Genomic DNA, 20,693 nt, shown 5'->3' on the forward strand with positions numbered 1-20,693 from the left:
GTGTAAGTATGCCATTTGTGATTTTTCACATTATAGCCTATTGTGTTGATTTTGTTAGTAATTTTTTGTAAACATTAATGGTTAATTTTAAATTTTGAGTATTTATATATTTATTGAAAAAAAACTAAAAGCAGCTCATTTTTCTGTTTAGGAAAGTGCACCTTTTTTAGCTGCAAATAAAAAGGTCGGTGAAGAAAAGGGGCTGCGCATTACGATTTACGCATATAATAGGCTGTGGGCCACGTGATGGGCCTACCCGCAACCCATGGATCTTCCTATAATTTTTTTGTTTTCCTCATAAATTATCAACACATTAATAATATATTCTCAATGATTTTCAATTATCCAAGTGAAGTAACATGTATGTTATATCATGGGACGCATGGTGTAAATATTATGTTTATTTCATCAAAGCTGGTAAAAAAATATTCATAAAACATTTTCATATATAGATATGGAGACAAATAGTGGACACTTAGTTTGGTGGACGAGATAAATAAGATTAACGTAATAAAGTAAGATTGAATTATTTAATTTTGTGTTTGGTTTGGTTGGTTGTGATTTAAGATAAATTATAAGATCTTGACAAAATGAAGAAAAATTGGGAAAAATTGAATTATTTTATCAAGTTTATTGCATCAATCGAACCACACACTTATATGTACACGGCTAAAAAATGGTTGAATTCGAACATAACAATTTTTATAGTCATGAAAGATCTTCAACTTCGGTTTTGTAGTCATCAAATGCTATTTTTTTTTTGGATTTTGACTGTCGACATGCTACCTTGCATATGCATATTAAACAATCCATATTATAGCTAATAGTAAAAGCAATACTATATTATTATGATATTATTATGATATTATTAATTTTGATTAATTATAAATGTTGTCATCTCCTTGCAATTTCAGATTGATTAATATTACAGGAATAGACAAGTGAACGTGTATATCTTTAATTGCTAAACTAGGATATTTTTTGTAGAACGAAATTAAATCTTACTCAACCAATCAAAAGGCGCATATATAATCAATGTAATGTAGTAGTACTACTTCTAGATAGACGAATCAGGAAAGAAATTGAAGTTCACGAATCACCATAATAAATATTCCGAATTCTAAAACATGTTTTCAAATTTATCAAAATGTGTTTATGTTTTATTATAATTGTATAAATCTTATACTTAGATTTAATAGTATGTTAATATTCATCATAACCTAATCTTATAGTACGATAAATCATCCAATTACTCAAGATTTATCAAACTTCATCATTATCTAATGCTGTATTAAAATAATATATAATACTAACCGTACTTAAAAATACACAAATTAATTTTAATACTATAGTACGCCCTCTATTTCTTAGGAGTATTAAATAGAAGCGCTTTTTTCGATAGAGAGTTTAAGAATAATGTGTTAAGTGGATAGTGAATAAAGTATGAGAGACGAAAAGAGAATAAAGTAAGAGAAAGATTTACTTTTTGTCAAAAATATAAAGACTAAAGGCCCATTTTGGTCCTTAACATATTGCAATTTTAATTTTGGCCCAAAACATTATCTTTTGAATTATTCGGTCTCTCACAAATAAAAATGGGGCACATTTGGTCCATTTTGGACTGTTTCGTCAAAAATTTGATGGAAACCCTAAGGTGGAAACCAAATTCTCGCAATATGTTGATGTGGTAGACGCCGATGTAGGCGGCGGATGGCTCGGCGGTGCAGCTGCGGAGGCCTTCAGCGCCGCCGATCCAGACGCCGAAGATGCGGTCGAATTGCCTGCCCTTGCACGTCGCCGTCCACTCGAGGACGATTTTGGCAGAGCTTGGGAAGGGGCAGTGCGGCGGTGGTGTGTAGGCGGCGAGGACCGGTGGCTGGCCGTATGTGGAGGAGAAATCGTGCTGGAGAAGGAGGTAGGAGCATGGTGCGGTGGCAGGGAGCTGGATTAGTTTGGTGAGGGAGGAGGAGGACCGAAGGTGATGGTACGGCGGAGCTTGGCGGCAGAGATGCTGGAGGGAGGAATTTCCTTCAAATTTTTGACGGAATCATCCAAAATGGACCAAATGTGACCCGTTTTTATTTGTGAAAGACCGAATAATTCAAAAGATAATGTTTTGGACTAAAATAAAAAAATCGCAATATGTTAAGGACCAAAATGGGCCTTTAGTCAAATATAATTAACTCAATTAACATGAAATGGAGAAAGTACTAACTTTTTAGTTCAACAAGTTCTTTGGATTAACTCAAAATCCGAATATTTAACTCAAATAGCCCGCATTTAACTCCTATCTTGAATAGAACTGGTCCGAAAGCCGATAAATTGACGAAATCCCTTAATTTGAGTTTTCACTCTTCACTACTATAAAATCATTGTACGTAATTTCAATTCTAATTATAGTAGTTACAGTTAAAATTCAAAATCAAATTAACTGAATATAGTTACAACATACAACCACAGTGGGCCATCTTAAAAAATTAATGTTATTGTCTTCTTATCCAACGGCCCAGATTTCAAGGCTTTGATGAAACCGGATCCACTCACCATCCGATCCACCCTCATACATACATATATACCCCATTGCACCAACTTCACCCAGCAAAACACCACTCTCCATTTCTCTCTCTAAATTACTCACAATCGCTAGCTATATTGAAAGCTATGGAATCAATGAATAATTGGATGTCGATGAGGACGATTCTGATATCAGCTGGAGTTTTATCCGCAGCTATTGCGCTGAAGCTGTCGATTCCGGCCGCCGTCGACGGCTTTCCGGTGCTGTGGTCGGTCGTGTTGTCGTGGATGAAGCCTCCGTATTTGTACATAATCATCAACGCCATCATCATCACCATCGTCGCGTCGTCTCACTTCAACCAGAGCCACAACGAGCTTGCGGCGGCTCGATCTGATCACTTGATCTCGGCCGTAACGCCTCCGGCCGAGATTTTCCAACCGATTTCTCCGCCGGAGAATGTCGAAGCTGCAGACGCGACGGAGCCGGTGGCGGAGGAGGTAGTGGATTTGAAAGCGGTGGTGGTGAACGGTTCGAAGGTTGAATTCGCGAAGGAAGTAGACGATCTACGCTTGATTCGCGCGGAGGCTGAAGATGAGTTCGATGAATCGGCTTTGCCTTACACTCCGCCGATGCGCGAGAGTTTTTCGCCGGAAGTTCAATTAGAATCGCTCTTTCTGGCGAGGGAGAAACCGCTCGCTTCTTCCAGATTCGTGCACCGAAAGCCGAGTAGAACTCCTCCCGAAGGTAAATTCACTTTAAAATCTCACTGTATCTTCTATTTCCGGCGATTCAGAGCTCAATTTCCGCGATCTCTACGTTTCTCGTTTTGTTCTAGGCTTCCAAATCCACAAAATTTAACGGCATGAGTTGCGATTAAACATGCAATTGTTGTTACGCGATTCAGAGCTCAATTTCCACGATCTCTACGTTTCTCGCTTTGTTCCAAGCTTTGGAATCCACAAAATTCAACAGCATTGAATTCGATTGTGATTAAGCATGAAAACGTTATTAATTGCAATTTTGTGTAATCATAATTAACTGATGGATTGATCAATTGCAGGTGCGAGGGCGCTGCGGCGGGTTGCTCGGCCGAAGAAGCAGGAGACGCTGGAGAGCACGTGGAAGATGATAACCGAGGGGCGTCACGTGCCCCTCACGAGACACCTGAAGAAATCCGAGACGTTTGAGCAGCACGCGTCTCCCGCCATGGATCACGTCGCCGTCGTGCCAAAGTCGGAGACGCCGCCGCTAAGGATCAGGAAAGAGCCGTCGCTGGGGCAGGACGAGCTGAATCGGAGAGTGGAGGCGTTCATCAATAAGATGAACGAGGATATGAGGATGCAGCGACAGGAATCGCTACAGCAATTCCTTGAGATGATCAATCGTGGAGTATAGTCTCACCTCCAATCAGATTCGCATTTTCCTTTTTCTTTCACTTTTTTGCCTTTTTTTAAAAAAAATGCAGATAGCTTCTTTTCGAAAAAAGAATCACAGTTAATTATGATGGGAATTTTAATTTTTTAGAAGATAGTATGAAATTCTTTGGTTAGAGAAGTTTACAGGTTAACAGAAAAAAATGTTTGTGTATAATATTATATGTGTTGCATGGCTGTCAAGTGTCATCTGAGATTATGAGAGGTAATATTCGAGATTAACTTTTACTTCTCTACGTATAAATCTAATAATTAATGACTGTTAGCCTAATACCGAACTTTGTTGGTCAATATTATACGACGTTTTTACAGAATTGAAGGGAAAAAAATTAAAAAGGATCACGGTGCTGACTGCCGACTCGTGTATATAAAGTCAAATATTTAATTAATTTATTCCACTTGATTTAGTGTCACGCCATCAATTCAACATGTTTTTAAAGACCCTTTTAGGACTCCTATTTCGAAATTATATCTGACATTATTATAATGCGTGTATGTTACGCGATATAGGGCTAATAAATCACATTTTACCAATTAATTAATGTTGTTCCATTTTATGATAACGCTTAAATCATTGAATTAATTATATTAAAGATCAATTGTTATTGTTTTTAATTTTATACTCCATCCGTCCCAAGATAAGCGAGTCATATTCTTTTTAGGATGTCTCGCTACAAGTGAGTCATTTCCTTCTTTAACACAAAATCTTTCCTCTTACTTTATTCTACACTTACTTTATTCACTCTTTACTTCTCTATTTTTCTCTCTCTCATACTTTATTCTCTCTATTTTAACTTTTTAAATATCAATTCCTTAAATCTCGTGCATAAAAGAAATGCATTCGCTTATCTTGGGACGGAGGAAGTATCACTTTGCACAAAATGGGACAATCTCCAATCCAAAATGTCTATTTTGCTTAGCTTTATACTTTTAAAAGTATCCTCTAATAGTATATCTGTACCTCACTATGTTTTTATTTTAATTATTCTTTTTAACGATTGACACGTGATAACTAGTACATAAATAGATACAGTATATAATTAGTTTTAACTAATTTTTCTCCCATTAGGATAATACATGTTGGTTCGTTCGTTCACATTAAACATTATCATGGTTTTATATCAAAATGAATGTATATATACATGATCTCATTCTATTTTCTTCTCTCTATTTAAATCGTAGTGTATAATTTCGATTAAACTCTAGCTCGCCACTTCAATCCGCGGCTTCACCATCTGCTTATAATATAGTAAAAAATTAACTCCTACTCTAAGATGGTTTTAAATTCGATGATTAGAAGAATTATTGGATCTTATGAAAATTATTTAACTGATAAATATAAATGATCCGATACTTAATCTTGAAACAATATTATAGACATATAGGATCAATCTTGGCTTTTTTATCTAAGTCGACTGGGATATGACAAAATTAATTTCAAATAACATTAAACTAATCTAATCTCTGTTAATCTTGACATAAGTTAATTTGGACAACTGAATACCAAGCTAATTCAAATTAGGTGGTCTAAATTCTATGAAGAGTTTGGCTAATACTGTTGAAAACGTGTTAAAATAAGAGGCTTTTGGTCTTTCATGTGGCTAAGTCCTTTGGCCTTTCACAATGAGTAACCCTCAAATTCTTTATGCAGTGTCTTAATGTCATGATATTTCATGTCTCCATCTCTAGCCTACATAAGGCATGGATTTATAGATGGAAAACACAGCAACAAAATTTATTATCTCTTCTCTCTAGCTCTCTACATCATAGTGTGCATATAGGAGCATTGCATAGCTCGATTCTCGGAACCCCATCAAGTTTGCCGGTGCCTAGCGGGTATGAGGTGTTTCTACACGCTAGGAGGAAGTCGTTTTATCTTTGGGAGCAATATGCCATCCCGTGAACATTAGCCGGGGTGTAATTTGTCTTGCGCAAATAGGGCTTCCCTCGACTCGACTTATTGTTGGTTTGTTTTATTATTTCTATTGTAATTTTCATTCCACTTTTTGTTGTTATTTTCCTTCGATTGTAATAATTAGAGTACCGTCTGTATATGGCTTGGGAATTTTATCCCATTATTTCTAACAAATACTGGTCCAAGGCTCTTATCTAATACTATTAAGGATTAGGCTAAGCTTGTCGTGGACGGTGAACTAATGATTTTATTAGGTGCTTAGTGCTTATCAAGAAAAATCAAATCTTGAAAAATTTCCAAAAAGGTCATCATTGTTTCGTTTGAACTATATATTATATCATTTGATTAATTGGGCAACGTAGCAATTTATCTATGTCATCCCAATAATTTATTTCAGAAATAGGAGTAATGTCGACTTGTTATATGATTATTAGCCAACACAAACCGACTCAATCACCACATAGGAAGTGCTTCTGCCTCAATTATTCACCATCCTATGATTTCTAGATGCCACGAGCAAATAATTCAAGTTGATTAATTCTAAAATCATGTACATATACTGTTTTCCGTCTATAAATAAGTGTCACACTTGAAAATAAGCGCATCTCATTTTTCAAAGTTGACTATTACAATATCCTATTTTTCGTAGTAATATGGAGAAGATAAAATTGTTTCAGGCACCGACAGAATAGACAGAATAGGAAGTGCATCTTTTTTCAAGGAGAGGGTGATGAGTTATTCGCATTTCATTTGATGGTAGAAACCAAATTAAAAGCTAAATAGTAGTAGTAAAATTTTTTACATATTTATCTGGATAAAATAGAGATATCTATGTAATTTCATTGATAAATAGTACTATATTGATGTATTAAAATAATTTCATTGAGCCATTCGATCTAAATGTTAGTACATGATCTTCAATGAAAACTCATTAATTTGTTTGATTTTCATGCCAAAATCAAGAATAAAAAAGCTAAGTGGTGCTTTAACGATGCTCATATAACATTCTATACATAATCTCTTATGGTGCTTTAATTCTATTCCATTATAAATTTGTAGCTAGAAATTATGAATAATATATTCTGTATTTTTGAATTCCTTCTATCATTTCCACTTCAATTAAAAATAATACTCCATCATAAGGTATAAGGTATTTTATCGGTTTGATAATATATAAAAAAGAAATGAAGAATTTAAAGAAGACCATTTTTAGGGCATCCGCAGTGGTGCGGATGTCCCGACGGACATCCCAAAAATAACTCCTGTCACGTCATAAGGACTTCCCACTGCACTGCCACGTCATAAGGATTTCTCACTGCACAGTGGCGGACATCCCCAAGGACATCCCGACGGACTTCCCACAATAATAAAAATTCACAAATTCACCAAATTAAACAATTTACGGAATTAAAATTTCAACACAAAAACGGAGAAATTGCAACCACTTTATTTAAAAAAACATACATAGTACAAAAAACATACATAATTATTAAAAGTATTTATCTTCGAAAGAAGAGTATTTAGAGAGAGAGAGAGAGAGATACTGTTGGTTATTTTAGTGTAATTGGATTAACTTGATTGATCAATATTATCATAATGAGACACCATATAAGTTTGGAAGTGCGGAGTGCACGCTTGTTTGAATTCATTGTGATTAAACGGGGGTTCGGGGGCAGCGCCCCCAAGTTGCGGGGTCCAAGGGGCGGCAGCCCCTGGCAGGGGTTGAGTTGTGTAGAAAATTTATCCGAAAATATAATTTCTGATAGTCGAAGGACTGATTTGTAATTTTTGAAACACCTTAAAAAACTGTTAAATTCAGTTAAGAAATGGAAGAGACGCAATGCTTCAAGAAGATACGCGATGTTTCGTTTCAGACAATATTTATAGAATTTTCAAACAAAATAATCAAATAATCGAGACGTCCTCGCGGACTTCCGTGGGGGTCAACGCAATGGCGGACGTCGCGACGGACGTCCCGAGAACGGCGCGGAACTCCGGTTTCCGCAGCGGACGTCCGTATCCCCGTCACCCTTGCACAATGGCAGCCGTCCCGCGCAGACGTCTGACATGCCAATCGGACGTCCGCCGGGACGGGCGCCATTGCGGATGCTATTATATAAATATTACAATCATCATATATATAATGCAGAAGAATAATTTCCAAAGTGTAGCATTAAATTCATGGACCGGTATTTTCCAATGCAATATCCACTCTAATAGTGGAGATGACTAGTGCTATGATAATCACCAAAGCAATTACTATAGCAATATAAGCTTGATTTCTTGTCTCCCTCTCGTAATCATTAAGGGCCCCCATCCCGCCGCCCTTTCCTCCGCCTCCTGTCGCGGCGGCGGCCGGCTGTGTAGCCTCCGCCGTATCTCTGGCCGCAGTGGGTTTGCTACCGCCGCCCTGCCCCTGTCCGACATCGGCAGAGGTGGGCGGCGCGGCTATTCCCAGGAGGACTTGGTGCAGCGCCATGAGGTTCCTACGGACCTCCCTTATGGCGTCGCGCCGCTCCTGGATCTCCGCCACAGCCTCGGCCACTGGGTCCCACCCGTGCTCCTGGGTGGCGTGGGGGAGGGGGCTCCTCGCCGTCTCGCTCGCGATTAGGTTGTCGATGGCCTCGGATGTCGGCTTCTCACGCGTGATCATGAAGAACCTTATTGTCGACATAGAAATAACACGTTAGAAACTTCCGAAACAGTACGAGTTTTAATGTGCAATTGGTAATTAAAAGAGGGATAGAAAGAAAAAGTAATTGAAGTATTATTAGTAAATAATAGGCACACTTGAGAAAAAAAATTCCTAAATAGAAGTTATGGGGTAGACCAAAATGATAAAAGTAATTTATTTTTATGCTATGGAAGAAATATTTCCAACATTTTTTCTTCTTTATTTTCTTAAACCATCTTCTATAGACAAAATTCTTTATTTTCGTAAACCATCTTCTATAGACAAAATTCTTTATTTTCCTTTCTATATGCAATTTCAATCTTTCTTAATAAATGTGTTAGAATCAACATTGTATCAATTCAAACACATACATCAACAAGGACAATAATAAAACTATAAAATCTCATCAATTTTTCCTAAAGAAAATCAATAATGATTCCTCATTTATCCAGCTAGTCAAAAGAATTACAATATTTACCCATTTTATCACTTCATATCAAATGCATAGATTTCTTAATTAAAATGAAATAGGGAATGATACTTACTTGGCTTCAATGATCTGCCTATGATCAGTTTCCATCTCACCCCTAAGCGATTGAAATCTCCTCATGAGACCATGGAGCGCGTCAACGAGGTCCGAGATCATCCCGGCCCGGGCCTGGTCATCGCCCGAGCCACGCTGTGCCGCATTAGCCCGAACAATTCCCTCGTATTTCTTGTTGATCTGCTTAGCCAGCTTGAAAAGGTCGTCGAGGTCGTCGTTGAGCCGGGCCCGGATTGCCCTCATCGTCGCCGAATCCTTGGCCTTCTTGATTTCCTCGTTCGATTCGCAGAGGCTGTTGTACAGATTCTCCAGACCCGTCAGATCCTGCTTCATGTTTTCGACTTCCACAGAGAACATTTCGAGGCAGTAGGAGTCTTGCCTCCTCGTCCCCGTCCCCGCCTCCGCCTCTGCCTTCGCCACGTGCATCTTCGAGGAACTTGTTCCCTCCATTTTTTTTTATTTTCTTCTGGAAACGAAACAAAGAGTTGGGTTTCCAGAAGAAATTGGGGGGATGTGTGTCTGTTAAGGATGAAGTTCCTTAACTCGTAGATTTTACGTCGAACGTCGCGGGAGCTTTTGCCCGTCGATCAATCCGGCGTCAAAATTAGGGTTTTGTGCGTTTTGCACGTTTGAAAGGAAATAGAATAAGAGAAAATAAAATAGAAGGATAATTGATATTTCTTGAATGAATAATATGAATAACAATGTCCACTATTTATAATAGTGGATACTAACTTAATGAGCAAGACAAAAGATATGGAAAAGATATGCAAATCTATAATTAACTAACTAACTAAATAATAATAATAATCATCATCATCATCATCGTATCAACTCCCCCACGGTTGAAATCCACCTTGTCCTCAAGGTGGGAACCATGAAGCAACGATGAGCGTCGAGGAATCCTCCTGGATCAAACATACACCTAATAGTTGGGCGTCTCTCTGCATCATCTCCATCAAAAATCACAAAGGGATGACCCTTATGGACGTGATAATTCGGTTCTAAAATCTTGTGAATGCGTCCATGAATGCTCAAGCATAGAGTGTCATTTTGCGGAGGAATCAACCGGGCATCGGCGTCAAGCGATGTTGATCGATGATTCATACTTGCGACAATCTTGACATGAGATGAATCACTCAATAATTTCAGCGATGCGTTGTCCACAATGGAACTACCCAAACCAATCTGGACTTGGGGAATCTTGAATCGAGAAGCATTCAATTGTCGCGCGCACTGAATCTCGATGCAACCGTGAACCGGTTTCTCTTTACGTGCGGAATCCGGACTGGACTTCTCTATCTTCTCAACCTTTTCAACTCCACCAAAACGAGAAGAAGAATGTAGAATCTTCTCCGAAGAATCATCAAATCCTTCCTCGACTCGATCACAGTCAAGAATCACAATCTCTTTCTTATTGCACTCTAAAACATTCCCAACTGAAGTCTTGGACAGAGCATACGGCGGCTCGAGGGCGGTATCGGGAAGCAGCGCAAAGGGTGGTGGTGTTGTACTCGATTGCTGCGGCGGAGCCAATGAGTCGTAGGGGACTAAATCCGACGGCCCCGGTGAAGCCTTGCTATTTCCTGATGGAGGAAGGTGCTTAACGAGGTCCCCAAACCCAAAAATTTGAGAGCCGTAGGACTGCGCAGGTTCAGGCAGCTCGGGAGGAAGCATGTTGTCGATGCGTCGGTTGGCTGCAACAAGGTGAGACTCCATCCTGTAGCAAGCTTCCAACAATTGTTGAAGTTGTGCGAGAGTCAGATGTGCCGTGGTGGTGGATGGACAAGGTGGTTGCGGCGCGGGTTGATTCCATCCTGAGTTATGGTTGGGGGGCAGCGGATGATCGTATGCCGAGACCTCGTAGAAGGGGCGTTGTCCCGTTGTCTCCCAGTAGGCAGGTGGATCCCAACTAGTGGGTTGTCTGAGCGAGGTGTGGTGTGGCTGCTGAGGCGGTTGATAAGGCTGAGAGTATCCCTGCTGCGTGCACAACCTTGGCGGGTCCCAACAAGAGGGCGGTGGTGGCGAGTACAAATCTGTCTCGTAGGATGATGGTTGCTGACACGCAGTTTCCTGGCGCAGCCATGGCGGGTCCCAAGAAGTGGGTTGACGGGCTTGGTAGGGATGGTGTTGTGGGTGGAGTCTCCCATCGTGTGGATATGGATATGATGGTTGTTGATCTAACGCTCTGATCGGATGGAGCAGGGGTTGAGGTACGGGCTGCCATGTGTGGTAATCCGCCTGCCGGAGTTGATATCCGGTGTAGCCGTACGACATGTAGACAGCGATTCGGAGGAAGAGCTCTCAATGAAAGCACCAATTGTTAAGGATGAAGTTCCTTAACTCGTAGATTTTACGTCGAACGTCGCGGGAGCTTTTGCCCGTCGATCAATCCGGCGTCAAAATTAGGGTTTTGTGCGTTTTGCACGTTTGAAAGGAAATAGAATAAGAGAAAATAAAATAGAAGGATAATTGATATTTCTTGAATGAATAATATGAATAACAATGTCCACTATTTATAATAGTGGATACTAACTTAATGAGCAAGACAAAAGATATGGAAAAGATATGCAAATCTATAATTAACTAACTAACTAAATAATAATAATAATCATCATCATCATCATCGTATCAGTGTCCCTCTCGAGATTAGAACGAGGTTTGGGGATGGATCATCGTTGATTTTCCTCGTATCTCCGATGACACGGAAGGTGAAGGTGAAGATGAAGAGGATGAGGAATGGAGGAGTTTGGGAATGGGAGTGAGACATTGTTTTTTCGAGTTTTTACATTGGCTTTTTTTGGGAAGTTCCATGCTTTTCTCCGCGTTGGAAATATTAATTAGGTAGTTAAAACCGTTGGTGAGAAGCTCAGAACCAATTTACAATTATCACTCGGGAATAAAAATATTAGTAATTGATATTTATTTGGTCCACCAATAAAGGATCATTTTATTTTTAGTATAAACAATAAATAACTTAATATTCTATTAACGGGATTTTATATTGTATGAAAATTAATGTATAACGATGGAGCTTATTATACTGAGAGTATTTCAAGAACAAACATTTTATATTGTATGAAAATTAATGTATAACGATGGAGCTTATTATACTGAGAGTATTTCAAGAACAAACCACGACGACCACTGCCACCGCCACCGCCACCGCCACCGCCACCGCCACCGGTTGTACTCAATCGAAATATTTTCTTATGGATTAAGTAGATAAGTGCGTATTTGTTATAGTTTCAAAGGGCAATTGTCATAAAACTCATAATGTTTTTGTCAAATTCTGAGTCCGTTACGCAACTTTAATAATTATTAGAAAAATAAAGTACCACTATAATGTTCGTATTTGTCCGCAATTATCACAACGCATTTTTTTAATTTTGTATCACAACCATAAAATCATACTTGAACGCCACTACCTATAAATAGACAATGTCGTCTGTTAATAAAAACAAAAAGATTGTCTAGCTAAAAATAAACAAAATATATTGCTGTTGACAAATTTAAATTTTATAAAATTTTCAAACTGAATTTTAAAATTACTCAAATTCATGATTTTTTCTATAATCCCTAGTTCAAATTTCATGGTGGAAAGAAAATAGTTGCTGCGTTCTATTCCTTAAAATATAAGAATAATAATTACAGAGCAGTTGTGCAAAAAAATACGATAACAGCAACTGTGAAAACTGAAAAGCCTATCTCCTACATTTAAATCTATACTTACAACTTTACCCAGCCAATCCAACCAAAATTTCGACTACTCTTTCTTCCTCCAATTTCATCTAACCACTCTCTTTGTCTAACGCCACACAACCTATAATATTCACACACCCCACACCCTCTTGCTTCCCTAACAAATTCCCGATCACATCGGACTCCAACGATCTATGCTGCTGCTGCTGCCTGAAAAATCTATCCGACGAACCTGGCTGAGAGTATTTCACGACCCCACAATCTGAGCGAGGTGAGAAATCTTCCTCTCGCTCAGGCTGGATGTTAAGGTCTATTTGACCTTTCAAAGGCGAGGCTGATGATATTCTTCCTTTAGGTTCTTCTACATGGCTCGAGCTCGGCACCTCTTCCACATTTAAGCTGCATTTTACAGTGCTGCTGCCAACACATGCATCAACATCCAGCTCCTTTTCATGTGAGGTCTGAGATGAAGATGAGGGTTCGGTTTGTTTCTTTTCCAGTCTCTCCATCAAGGTTCTAAAACGATACCTCAAGGGAGTACAGACTACACAGTCACAAGAGTGCCCGTGCTTGGTCCCTTTCCCACTGGGAGGTTGAAGGCAGACAATGCATGTACAGCCAGGCCTATGACACGGGTGTTTTGTTCTGTTTTCTGAAGAAGCTATGAGGCCCTTTCCCTCCCCTTGAATAGTTGAATTAGCGAGTGTATCGTGTCCTTCCACAGCAACGGTTACATCTGCATCCCGTTCAGAGCTCTCTTCTTTATTTCTAGGGTCTGCTCATAGTTTGAAAACTTTAGAGTGAAACACATAACAGTGCTAGACAAGAAAGAAAAGAGACTACCTTTGTTCATGGCAGGTAACAGCTGTTCGAGCAGTATGTTAGTTAATTCCTCAGCAGATGAACACGTAGATCTGATACACGAATAAATGGAAGAACTAAGGTTCCGGTGAAGTAAGTAACATGACACAGGCCCGGAACTCAGAACATAAAAAAAGGTCTGACAACCTGTGAAGGTCCCATGCATTATCCGAACAGGTCCACTTTGAAGGAACAAGAGCATTTGCAGGGACCTTACGCCACTTCAAACAGTCCTCACATTGAACCCACTGGATCTTTTCACTTACACATGAAATAACTTAGTGTTAACATTTCTACAAGCAACTATAGTTCTCACTTCTCACCTCTGTTAAAGCTGGCTTGTGATAATGCTATTGCTCATAAGCTAAGACACATACCCAGAGTGATCGATTCCAAAAAGAGTAGGCCTCCCAATAACTGGCTCACATTCCTGAAAAAGAACCGAATCCAATCAAGATGATGATGATGAAGCCAGAGTGCAGAAAGTTATAGTATCGGCATGGTAAATAAAAACTCATACAACCTTTTTGTAAATATATAAAAGCAATGAGTGAGAAATATATCACATCAAAATCTGAGGCCCAGATTAAAAGTGCAAAACCAATATTAAGGCAAGAAGACGCAACAAAAGACAAAAACATCCGTTAGAAATAAAACAACAGCTAAAGAATTTTTTAGATACTTCTAAATACAGATCCCAAGTACCTCAAATTCTTCAAATTCACACCCATCGACAATGGAAGATGACGGAACAATTTTTGCAGGTGCTCGAATCAGGCTTTGAGCTTCCTTGTAGGTGAGCTTCAGCTCCATCATATCCTCATTTTCAATCCTAAGGCGTTTACTTTTTGCATTTATGTAATTATTCTTCCGCTTAGCAGGAATGACAAGTTTATCTTCAAGTACTTTCTCTGCAATCAACCCAAGTTCAGTAATTTCACAGAAGTACTTGATGTATCTCTGATTTGATCCCGTTGCTGACCACACACGTGCCACTTAGATTTACCTTTCATGTGACCATTTACAGAAATAATGTCGGCAGATTTATTTCTAGCATTAGCATCTCCTGGGCTTGAAGTTTCACTCCCTATCACATTAACTTCTCCCTGTGATCAGAGAGAAATGATATGATACACATTTAAATTTATATTGATTTTAATGGATAAAGAAAAATATTTCCTTTTTTCTCAAGGATGACCATGACTTTTTTTTCAGTTGCAAATTGCAATAAAGTAATTTTTCATTTTATAAATATTTTGTAGGATAATTACTAACTTGAGTTGGTACATTAAAGTGATATTGGGATCATAACAGTGGGCCAACAATTAGACAAGCACTGAACTAAAAATTAGAGTAGCTTAAACAGTGAACAAATTGGGGTAGTGAAAAAATCAGTTCATGCAGCCCCACTGCCACCCCACATAATATGGGAGTAAAAAATTTCTATGTAGCTTTGTCCTTTCACGCAATTATTAGTTGCGTATGCGCCAACATGAAAGGATGCAGAAGCACTTGGAGAAGGACATACCTGATCAAATGATGGAACCACTGACGCCTTTCTGCCACCCATGATCAGCTTCCCTTCTGGCTCCAACCTACTAAATGTTACTGGAAAATGTCCTCGAGTCATTTTGTGATTCAAAGACAAAAAATGAAGCACTGAATCATGGATATGCAAATAAACAATAAAAAGGAAAATACCCTGAAAGAAACCAAGAAACTCAGCATGTCAAACCAAGCAGCTAAGGTGAAGGCATAAAAAGAAAAACAATATGACACATCAATGGTGGTAGTGGTTGACAGATATGATGCACCCATAAAAATGATGCAATGAATCCAGAAGAAGAAAAACTTCTAGGCCGCAAAAGAAGTCAAATAGCACAGAGGAAAAGACAATAAAATGGCATTTGGTGGTACTGAAAGATTACCAACATCACCAGCTTGTAGTTGCATTGACTGTATACAAGGAGTTATTCCTTCCAGGACATACATTCTGCTGTTGTTATTTGGCCAAAACCGGAACTGGAAAACCCACTCCTTCCCTTTAATGTCTTGGACGTTTAGAGGTAACCCTTCTGCTTGATTGATTGATGGAAAATAAGCCTGTCCAGTCACCAATGAAATAAACTTTGTTACAAGGAACCTGTACAGGTGTGGGCTAAATTGAATAAAAGCTGCAAAGTGTTTGGAAAATGTAAATTTTCATTTGTGTCCTTTCTTTTTTGAATATTGCATAAAGATGTTCTACCCTAGCCCTTAAGTGAAGGACCAGGACCATTTCAAATTATCTCTTTCATGCCAATGGATAGTACTTAAGAAATATTTTTACTGTGACTCATCTAATAACACCAAATTGCGGGAAGAACCAACCCATGAGGAATCCTCTTAATTTTCTACACACATCTTCTCTTTGGAGCTTCAGGAACCTCATTTCTCAACAAGAAAACAAATATAGCAGACAAAAACTTGCTTCCTACGTTGCACCTTTCTGATTTCTTCAGGGAGGTTGAAAAGATAAGACCTGTCTGGAGAAGGGCATAAACCATATCCGGCTACAGTTTTATAAAAGCGGTATAAGCAGCACTCTAACCCACTCCAACAACTCACTGCCTCAAAATCATGAGGAACTGAAATATCAGCATCAAGTTCAGACTGAAAATGGATTGCCGCATGTAGTTTTTGCACTTCAAATTAATGAAATTCAACAAATACTATAGAAACCACTGTTGAATTTAGAAAACAATCTACGCTACCCAGTAGCAAAATAATTATTCTCCCCCTATAGACTGAGACATTCAGAGAGATGCCAGTTCAGATTATTCCACAAGGCTTTGGAACATGCCAGCAAATACCAGGCCTCAATTTATAAGCTAAAGTATATAGGTGTATGTGTACTAATTGTTCAAACCTACATGCTGCACAATGGTAACTAATGCTTAAGGCAGTCTTGCAAAACCAACAGATCATAGTTTAGCTAGAAGAGAAACTTCTGAACATAAAAGTTTGATGAGTTGAAGTTGGTGAAAGGCCTTGAATGCACGAGTGCTCACCTCCGCACACTTTTTTGGCAGCACTAAGCGCCCAATCCGTCCAGCGTCACTTGCAGTTAACATTTTCTCGAACAATGGGGTAATACATTTTAAACTAAAAATAAGCTAAGGTAAAATCTCTGAGTAAAATTGAAAAAATGCACGTGATTTAAGGTTAGTGTCAGGTCAGGCAACATATAACGACAAGAAAAGATGATTTGTGCAAGTCTTACAAGCTGATACTAACAATTTAGGAGCACAGGTAATCCATGAGTACTAATAAACTGTTTTGTCGTGATCATTGAGAAATAAAATGAAAACAATGCGACCTGCTACAACCATAGGATACTCTCCAGATATTTTCTGAAGCTCTTCGTTAGTTATCTGGGGACGGTAGCGAGGAAGCAACTGATTTCGGCTTCGCACATCTCCTCGAGACTTCTCAGTACGTATCTGACCCTCACCACATGAATCCAATCCACTCGAACTGAACACCTGTTTTCCCACAGTAATCGAGACAGATGGTGATTGTGAAAGAATAGACGAAATTGGAGTATCATCTGTTTCATTTTTGGATGAAGAAGCTACGCCCAAACTTCGGTTTGAAGAAGTATCATTTCTGGAATAGATGGGCATAAAATCACTTGTGAATGGACAATACTGCTCCTTCACCTTGAGTCCTTGAATCAGAAATGAAAACATTTTTTAACAGAGAACATATAATGCTAAGCCCAAGCTACACTTTGTAGTGGCCAAAACCCTTTATTTAATACAAGTACAAAATATTACCAATATTTCCATTCTGAAGTATTTCAGGTGGGCCAAATCTCATCTTTCCATTAGCTAATCTTTCACACGAGGGCTCTTGTTTCATCTCAGGTGAAGCCATAGATAATCTCTCAGAAAGGCCATACCTGCCAATCCCATCAGACACATCTACTTCGAAGGGCATCTTCAGTTGGTCATTAGCTTGGATACTAGGACCGTTGAACAAAGAGGGAGCCTGATGCCATGGAACTGGACCTGAGGCTGCTATGCCACTCCATGTTTTCATTGAAATGTCTTTCATTCTTTCAGGATGCGAAGGAAGGAAATGCAAAGGTGGTGGCCATGCTGGATTTGGTGTCTATATGGAAAAGGTAAATTACATGAGTGACTTATATCCAAAATGAGTTAACAAAAGAATATGCCAGCATCAAATTTGGTTTGGTGAAATAGCAAGTGCTCTCTGTTGCTGTGATGTTCAGTTTCAACTTTTCAGGATCGGGAGTACTTTAATTTTTTTGAGGAGAAACCCATTCACAGCACTTATTTATGGTTATCCAAGGAATTCCAAACCAATGAGCACATTTTTGTGACACTCATAGAGAATATTAGACAAAACACCCAGGTCCCAGGTGGTCAATAGACTCGATACCATGTATAGATAAATACTAATGTGCATGCAGGACACATTCAGATTAATGATGTACTTGGGTATAAACTCAACTAATTAGTAATTACTAATGTTTTAAGGATAATCTGTGAACAGATCAAGCATCAATTATGTGTAAACAACTAAGGAAAAGAGAAAAAGCAACGGAAACCTTCTATTGAAAGAGCATTCAAATGCATCCAGAATGCATATCTGTTCTCTAAAATGGTTCAGAAAAGATATGACACATTAAAATAATTTCCATGTGAAACTATCTATATACAATTCTAGCCTTGATTGCAAAACAAATATAGTAAAACTGGTAACAAATAGACATAACATAAAAGAAAATTAGAGGGGAAAATTATAAGGTACCAAAATGTAGCTCTTTTTTGAACACGTTAGGCATTCTATTCCTCCTGCATCTAATAGTACGAACATATGGAATGAAACTATGCATCCACAATGTATTTGCTGCATGAGGAAATCCAAAATTGACAAGAGAAGGACATCAAATTATCAAGCCTATTTATGTCAGGAAAAATTACATCTTGAAGTCGATGTAGAAATCTAGCAAGTTACCTTTCCACAAGACTCACAACATCTCCACCCTGAAGCATTCGTGTGAAATGTCTCACAAAATTTCCCATCCTCATAAGCAGAACTACACATACATTATGTTACATCATTTGAAAGAAAATCATGATGAGATAGATTTCTTCCAAGTATAAAGCCATAGAGCCCATCATGATACAACAACCCACTTAGGTGTCATATTTGACACAAAATCCAGTTGGGAACAATCATATCATGATACAGAATGGGATTTGGATGCAAACGAGATAATAGGATTTGATATGATTTTGCAGAATCTTCATACTTATACTTATTCTTAATTACTTAGGATTTGAATAGATTAGATATGATTTAAATCTTATCATATCAGCTCCATCAAAAAATCAAAACCCACTTCTTCCAGGAAACCTCTGAAAACATTTTCCATGAGATTTCAAGTAGAATTGACTACAACTGGACAGAACAAATAACCATCCGCCGCATACTAGAACACGATCAAAGGATTGCGTCAAAAGTAGCTCTTATTTGCACACGTTATGCATCTAATAGTACGAACAAATAATTTTTATCAACTGAACAGAACAAATTTTATCATAGCACTTATGCCAAGTAGAGTTTACTTCAACTGAACAGAACAAATAATTGCAGGTACTAAGAGTTTTTTTTTTCCTTTCAAAACTCACGACTTAGGGTGAATTAGTAAATTAAAAGGCAACTTCATGACGAGAAGGTCCTGGGTTGGAATCGCAACATGTCTTCAAGATCAATATACCCAGTTCACACTCACAGGCAGAGCCTGGGGTAATGTAAACCACATTGTAAAATGCTAGCAGCAAAAACAATTTAAGTTAACAGCAATGGCCATTCGCTCTAAAATATCTTCCCCTTTTAACTCCCCTTTTTTAGAATGTCAAGCCAGTAATCTAGCTCTAAATTAATGGACTTCACATCTGGCAATAGGTTATATCAAAAGATTCAGCCAAACAACCATCAGCCGCATACTAGAACACGATCAAAAGAAAATGAATATCAATTAGAACTTTTTAACACACAACAAGATATGGAATAAATTCGAAAGGTCAAACATCAAACGACTCACAAATACTGTAATTCAATCAACAACAACGAGGAGTAAAAGAAAAAAAATGGAGGAGCAAAACTCGCTTACGCGCAGGGATCACATAGGTGAGCGTACTCGCCGGTGCGGCGGCGCCAGCCTCTCTTCCACTTCTCCGACGACTCTTTGCAGTTCGAATTGAAGCACACCTCCATCGTCGCACTCATAAACCCTAACAAGAGGCCGATTTTCTGTATCCGCAAGTAGCCAAAAAAACGAAATGGTAAGTGTTCTGGTTCTGTGTTAGCTCGAGGAATAAATTGAGTACTAAATTTGCGTAGCTCAGGTATGCAGTGAGCTATAAAAGCGCAAAACCCTAGGCGAAGCTAGAGAGAGAAAAGGCGACAAAAAAGACATAAGTAAGATTTGAATATCATTATGAGATGGAGGAGGGCCGGGGTGAAGGTGTTAGATAGAGAAAGAAAGTGTGTGTGTTTTTGTTGTGTGTGTGTGTGTGTGTGTGTGTGAGAGAGAGAGAGAGAGAGAGAGAGAGAGAGAGAGATTACAATGTGTGTTTGTGTGGAAAGTGAGTGTGACTAGACTTGCCCACGGTTCGAAAACCGGCGGTTCCGGTTCGGAACCGCCGGTTCCGGTTTTGGCGGAAGCGGAACCGGAACCGGACCGTGAGGCTATTTCACGGTTCCGGTTCCGGTTCGAAAACCGGGCGGTTCCGGTTCCGGTTCGGAATCGCCAGTTTTCCGGCGGTTTTGGCGGTTCCGGTTTTTGAACCGGCGGTTTCGCCGGTTCAATTATTTTTTTTTTTTTAAATTTGAAATTTGGCTTTATACAACAAATCGGAACAAGACAATGCATAATTCAAGCACAAATAAGACGAATAAGGAGAAAATGAAATAAATTTTATTGATTTTGAGTTGTAACGGACAACGATACATTACAATTTACAATACATAAG

General features: G+C 38.7%; 3 protein-coding genes across 5 annotated transcripts; 1 reads left to right on the top strand and 2 right to left on the bottom strand.

Moving 5' to 3' along the window:
- The first annotated feature begins 2,587 nt into the window (after positions 1-2,587).
- Positions 2,588-4,170, top strand: LOC121773522. Its single transcript, XM_042170400.1, has 2 exons — positions 2,588-3,259; positions 3,576-4,170. The coding sequence occupies exons 1-2, from the start codon at positions 2,662-2,664 to the stop codon at positions 3,908-3,910; spliced, it is 933 nt and encodes a 310-aa protein (XP_042026334.1). The 5' UTR covers positions 2,588-2,661; the 3' UTR covers positions 3,911-4,170.
- Positions 4,171-8,042: 3,872 nt separating this feature from the next.
- On the bottom strand, positions 8,043-9,531 carry LOC121775439 (syntaxin-125-like). The gene is made up of 2 exons (XM_042172521.1): positions 9,083-9,531; positions 8,043-8,523 (listed from the first exon to the last, which is right to left on the bottom strand). Exons 1-2 carry the CDS (start codon positions 9,529-9,531, stop codon positions 8,043-8,045), a joined length of 930 nt encoding a protein of 309 aa, XP_042028455.1.
- Positions 9,532-12,678: 3,147 nt separating this feature from the next.
- On the bottom strand, positions 12,679-20,224 carry LOC121774617 (B3 domain-containing protein Os07g0563300-like). 3 transcript variants are annotated; one of them, XM_042171480.1, is made up of 14 exons: positions 19,832-20,224; positions 18,670-18,751; positions 18,463-18,561; positions 17,463-17,799; positions 17,023-17,353; positions 16,695-16,788; positions 15,573-15,747; positions 15,173-15,252; positions 14,651-14,750; positions 14,350-14,555; positions 14,022-14,074; positions 13,792-13,905; positions 13,627-13,697; positions 12,679-13,558 (listed from the first exon to the last, which is right to left on the bottom strand). In XM_042171480.1, the coding sequence occupies exons 1-14, from the start codon at positions 19,945-19,947 to the stop codon at positions 12,873-12,875; spliced, it is 2,544 nt and encodes an 847-aa protein (XP_042027414.1). In that variant the 5' UTR covers positions 19,948-20,224; the 3' UTR covers positions 12,679-12,872. The 3 variants fall into 3 exon arrangements, with proteins under 3 accessions (XP_042027414.1, XP_042027415.1, XP_042027416.1); XM_042171481.1 differs by lacking the exon at positions 18,463-18,561; XM_042171482.1 differs by lacking the exons at positions 18,463-18,561; positions 18,670-18,751 and having other exon boundaries at positions 19,832-19,970.
- Positions 20,225-20,693: the final 469 nt, after the last annotated feature.

The sequence above is a fragment of the Salvia splendens genome, chromosome 17 (genome assembly GCF_004379255.2).
Source record: "Salvia splendens isolate huo1 chromosome 17, SspV2, whole genome shotgun sequence".
Classification (NCBI taxonomy): domain Eukaryota; kingdom Viridiplantae; phylum Streptophyta; class Magnoliopsida; order Lamiales; family Lamiaceae; genus Salvia; species Salvia splendens.

Excerpts from the sequence above, each read along its gene's own strand:
- LOC121773522 (XM_042170400.1), top strand. The coding sequence starts at position 2,662 with ATGGAATCAATGAATAATTGGATGTCGATGAGGACGATTCTGATATCA. Across the intron at positions 3,260-3,575 it reads GAGTAGAACTCCTCCCGAAG|GTGCGAGGGCGCTGCGGCGG; the intron begins GTAAATTCACTT and ends GATCAATTGCAG.
- LOC121774617 (XM_042171480.1), bottom strand. The coding sequence starts at position 19,947 with ATGAGTGCGACGATGGAGGTGTGCTTCAATTCGAACTGCAAAGAGTCG. Across the intron at positions 16,789-17,022 it reads CTTCAGAAAATATCTGGAGA|TTTAAAATGTATTACCCCAT; the intron begins GTATCCTATGGT and ends GCTTATTTTTAG. Across the intron at positions 14,556-14,650 it reads TGTAAATGGTCACATGAAAG|AGAAAGTACTTGAAGATAAA; the intron begins GTAAATCTAAGT and ends GGTTGATTGCAG.
- LOC121775439 (XM_042172521.1), bottom strand. The coding sequence starts at position 9,531 with ATGGAGGGAACAAGTTCCTCGAAGATGCACGTGGCGAAGGCAGAGGCG. Across the intron at positions 8,524-9,082 it reads AGGCAGATCATTGAAGCCAA|GTTCTTCATGATCACGCGTG; the intron begins GTAAGTATCATT and ends GTCGACAATAAG.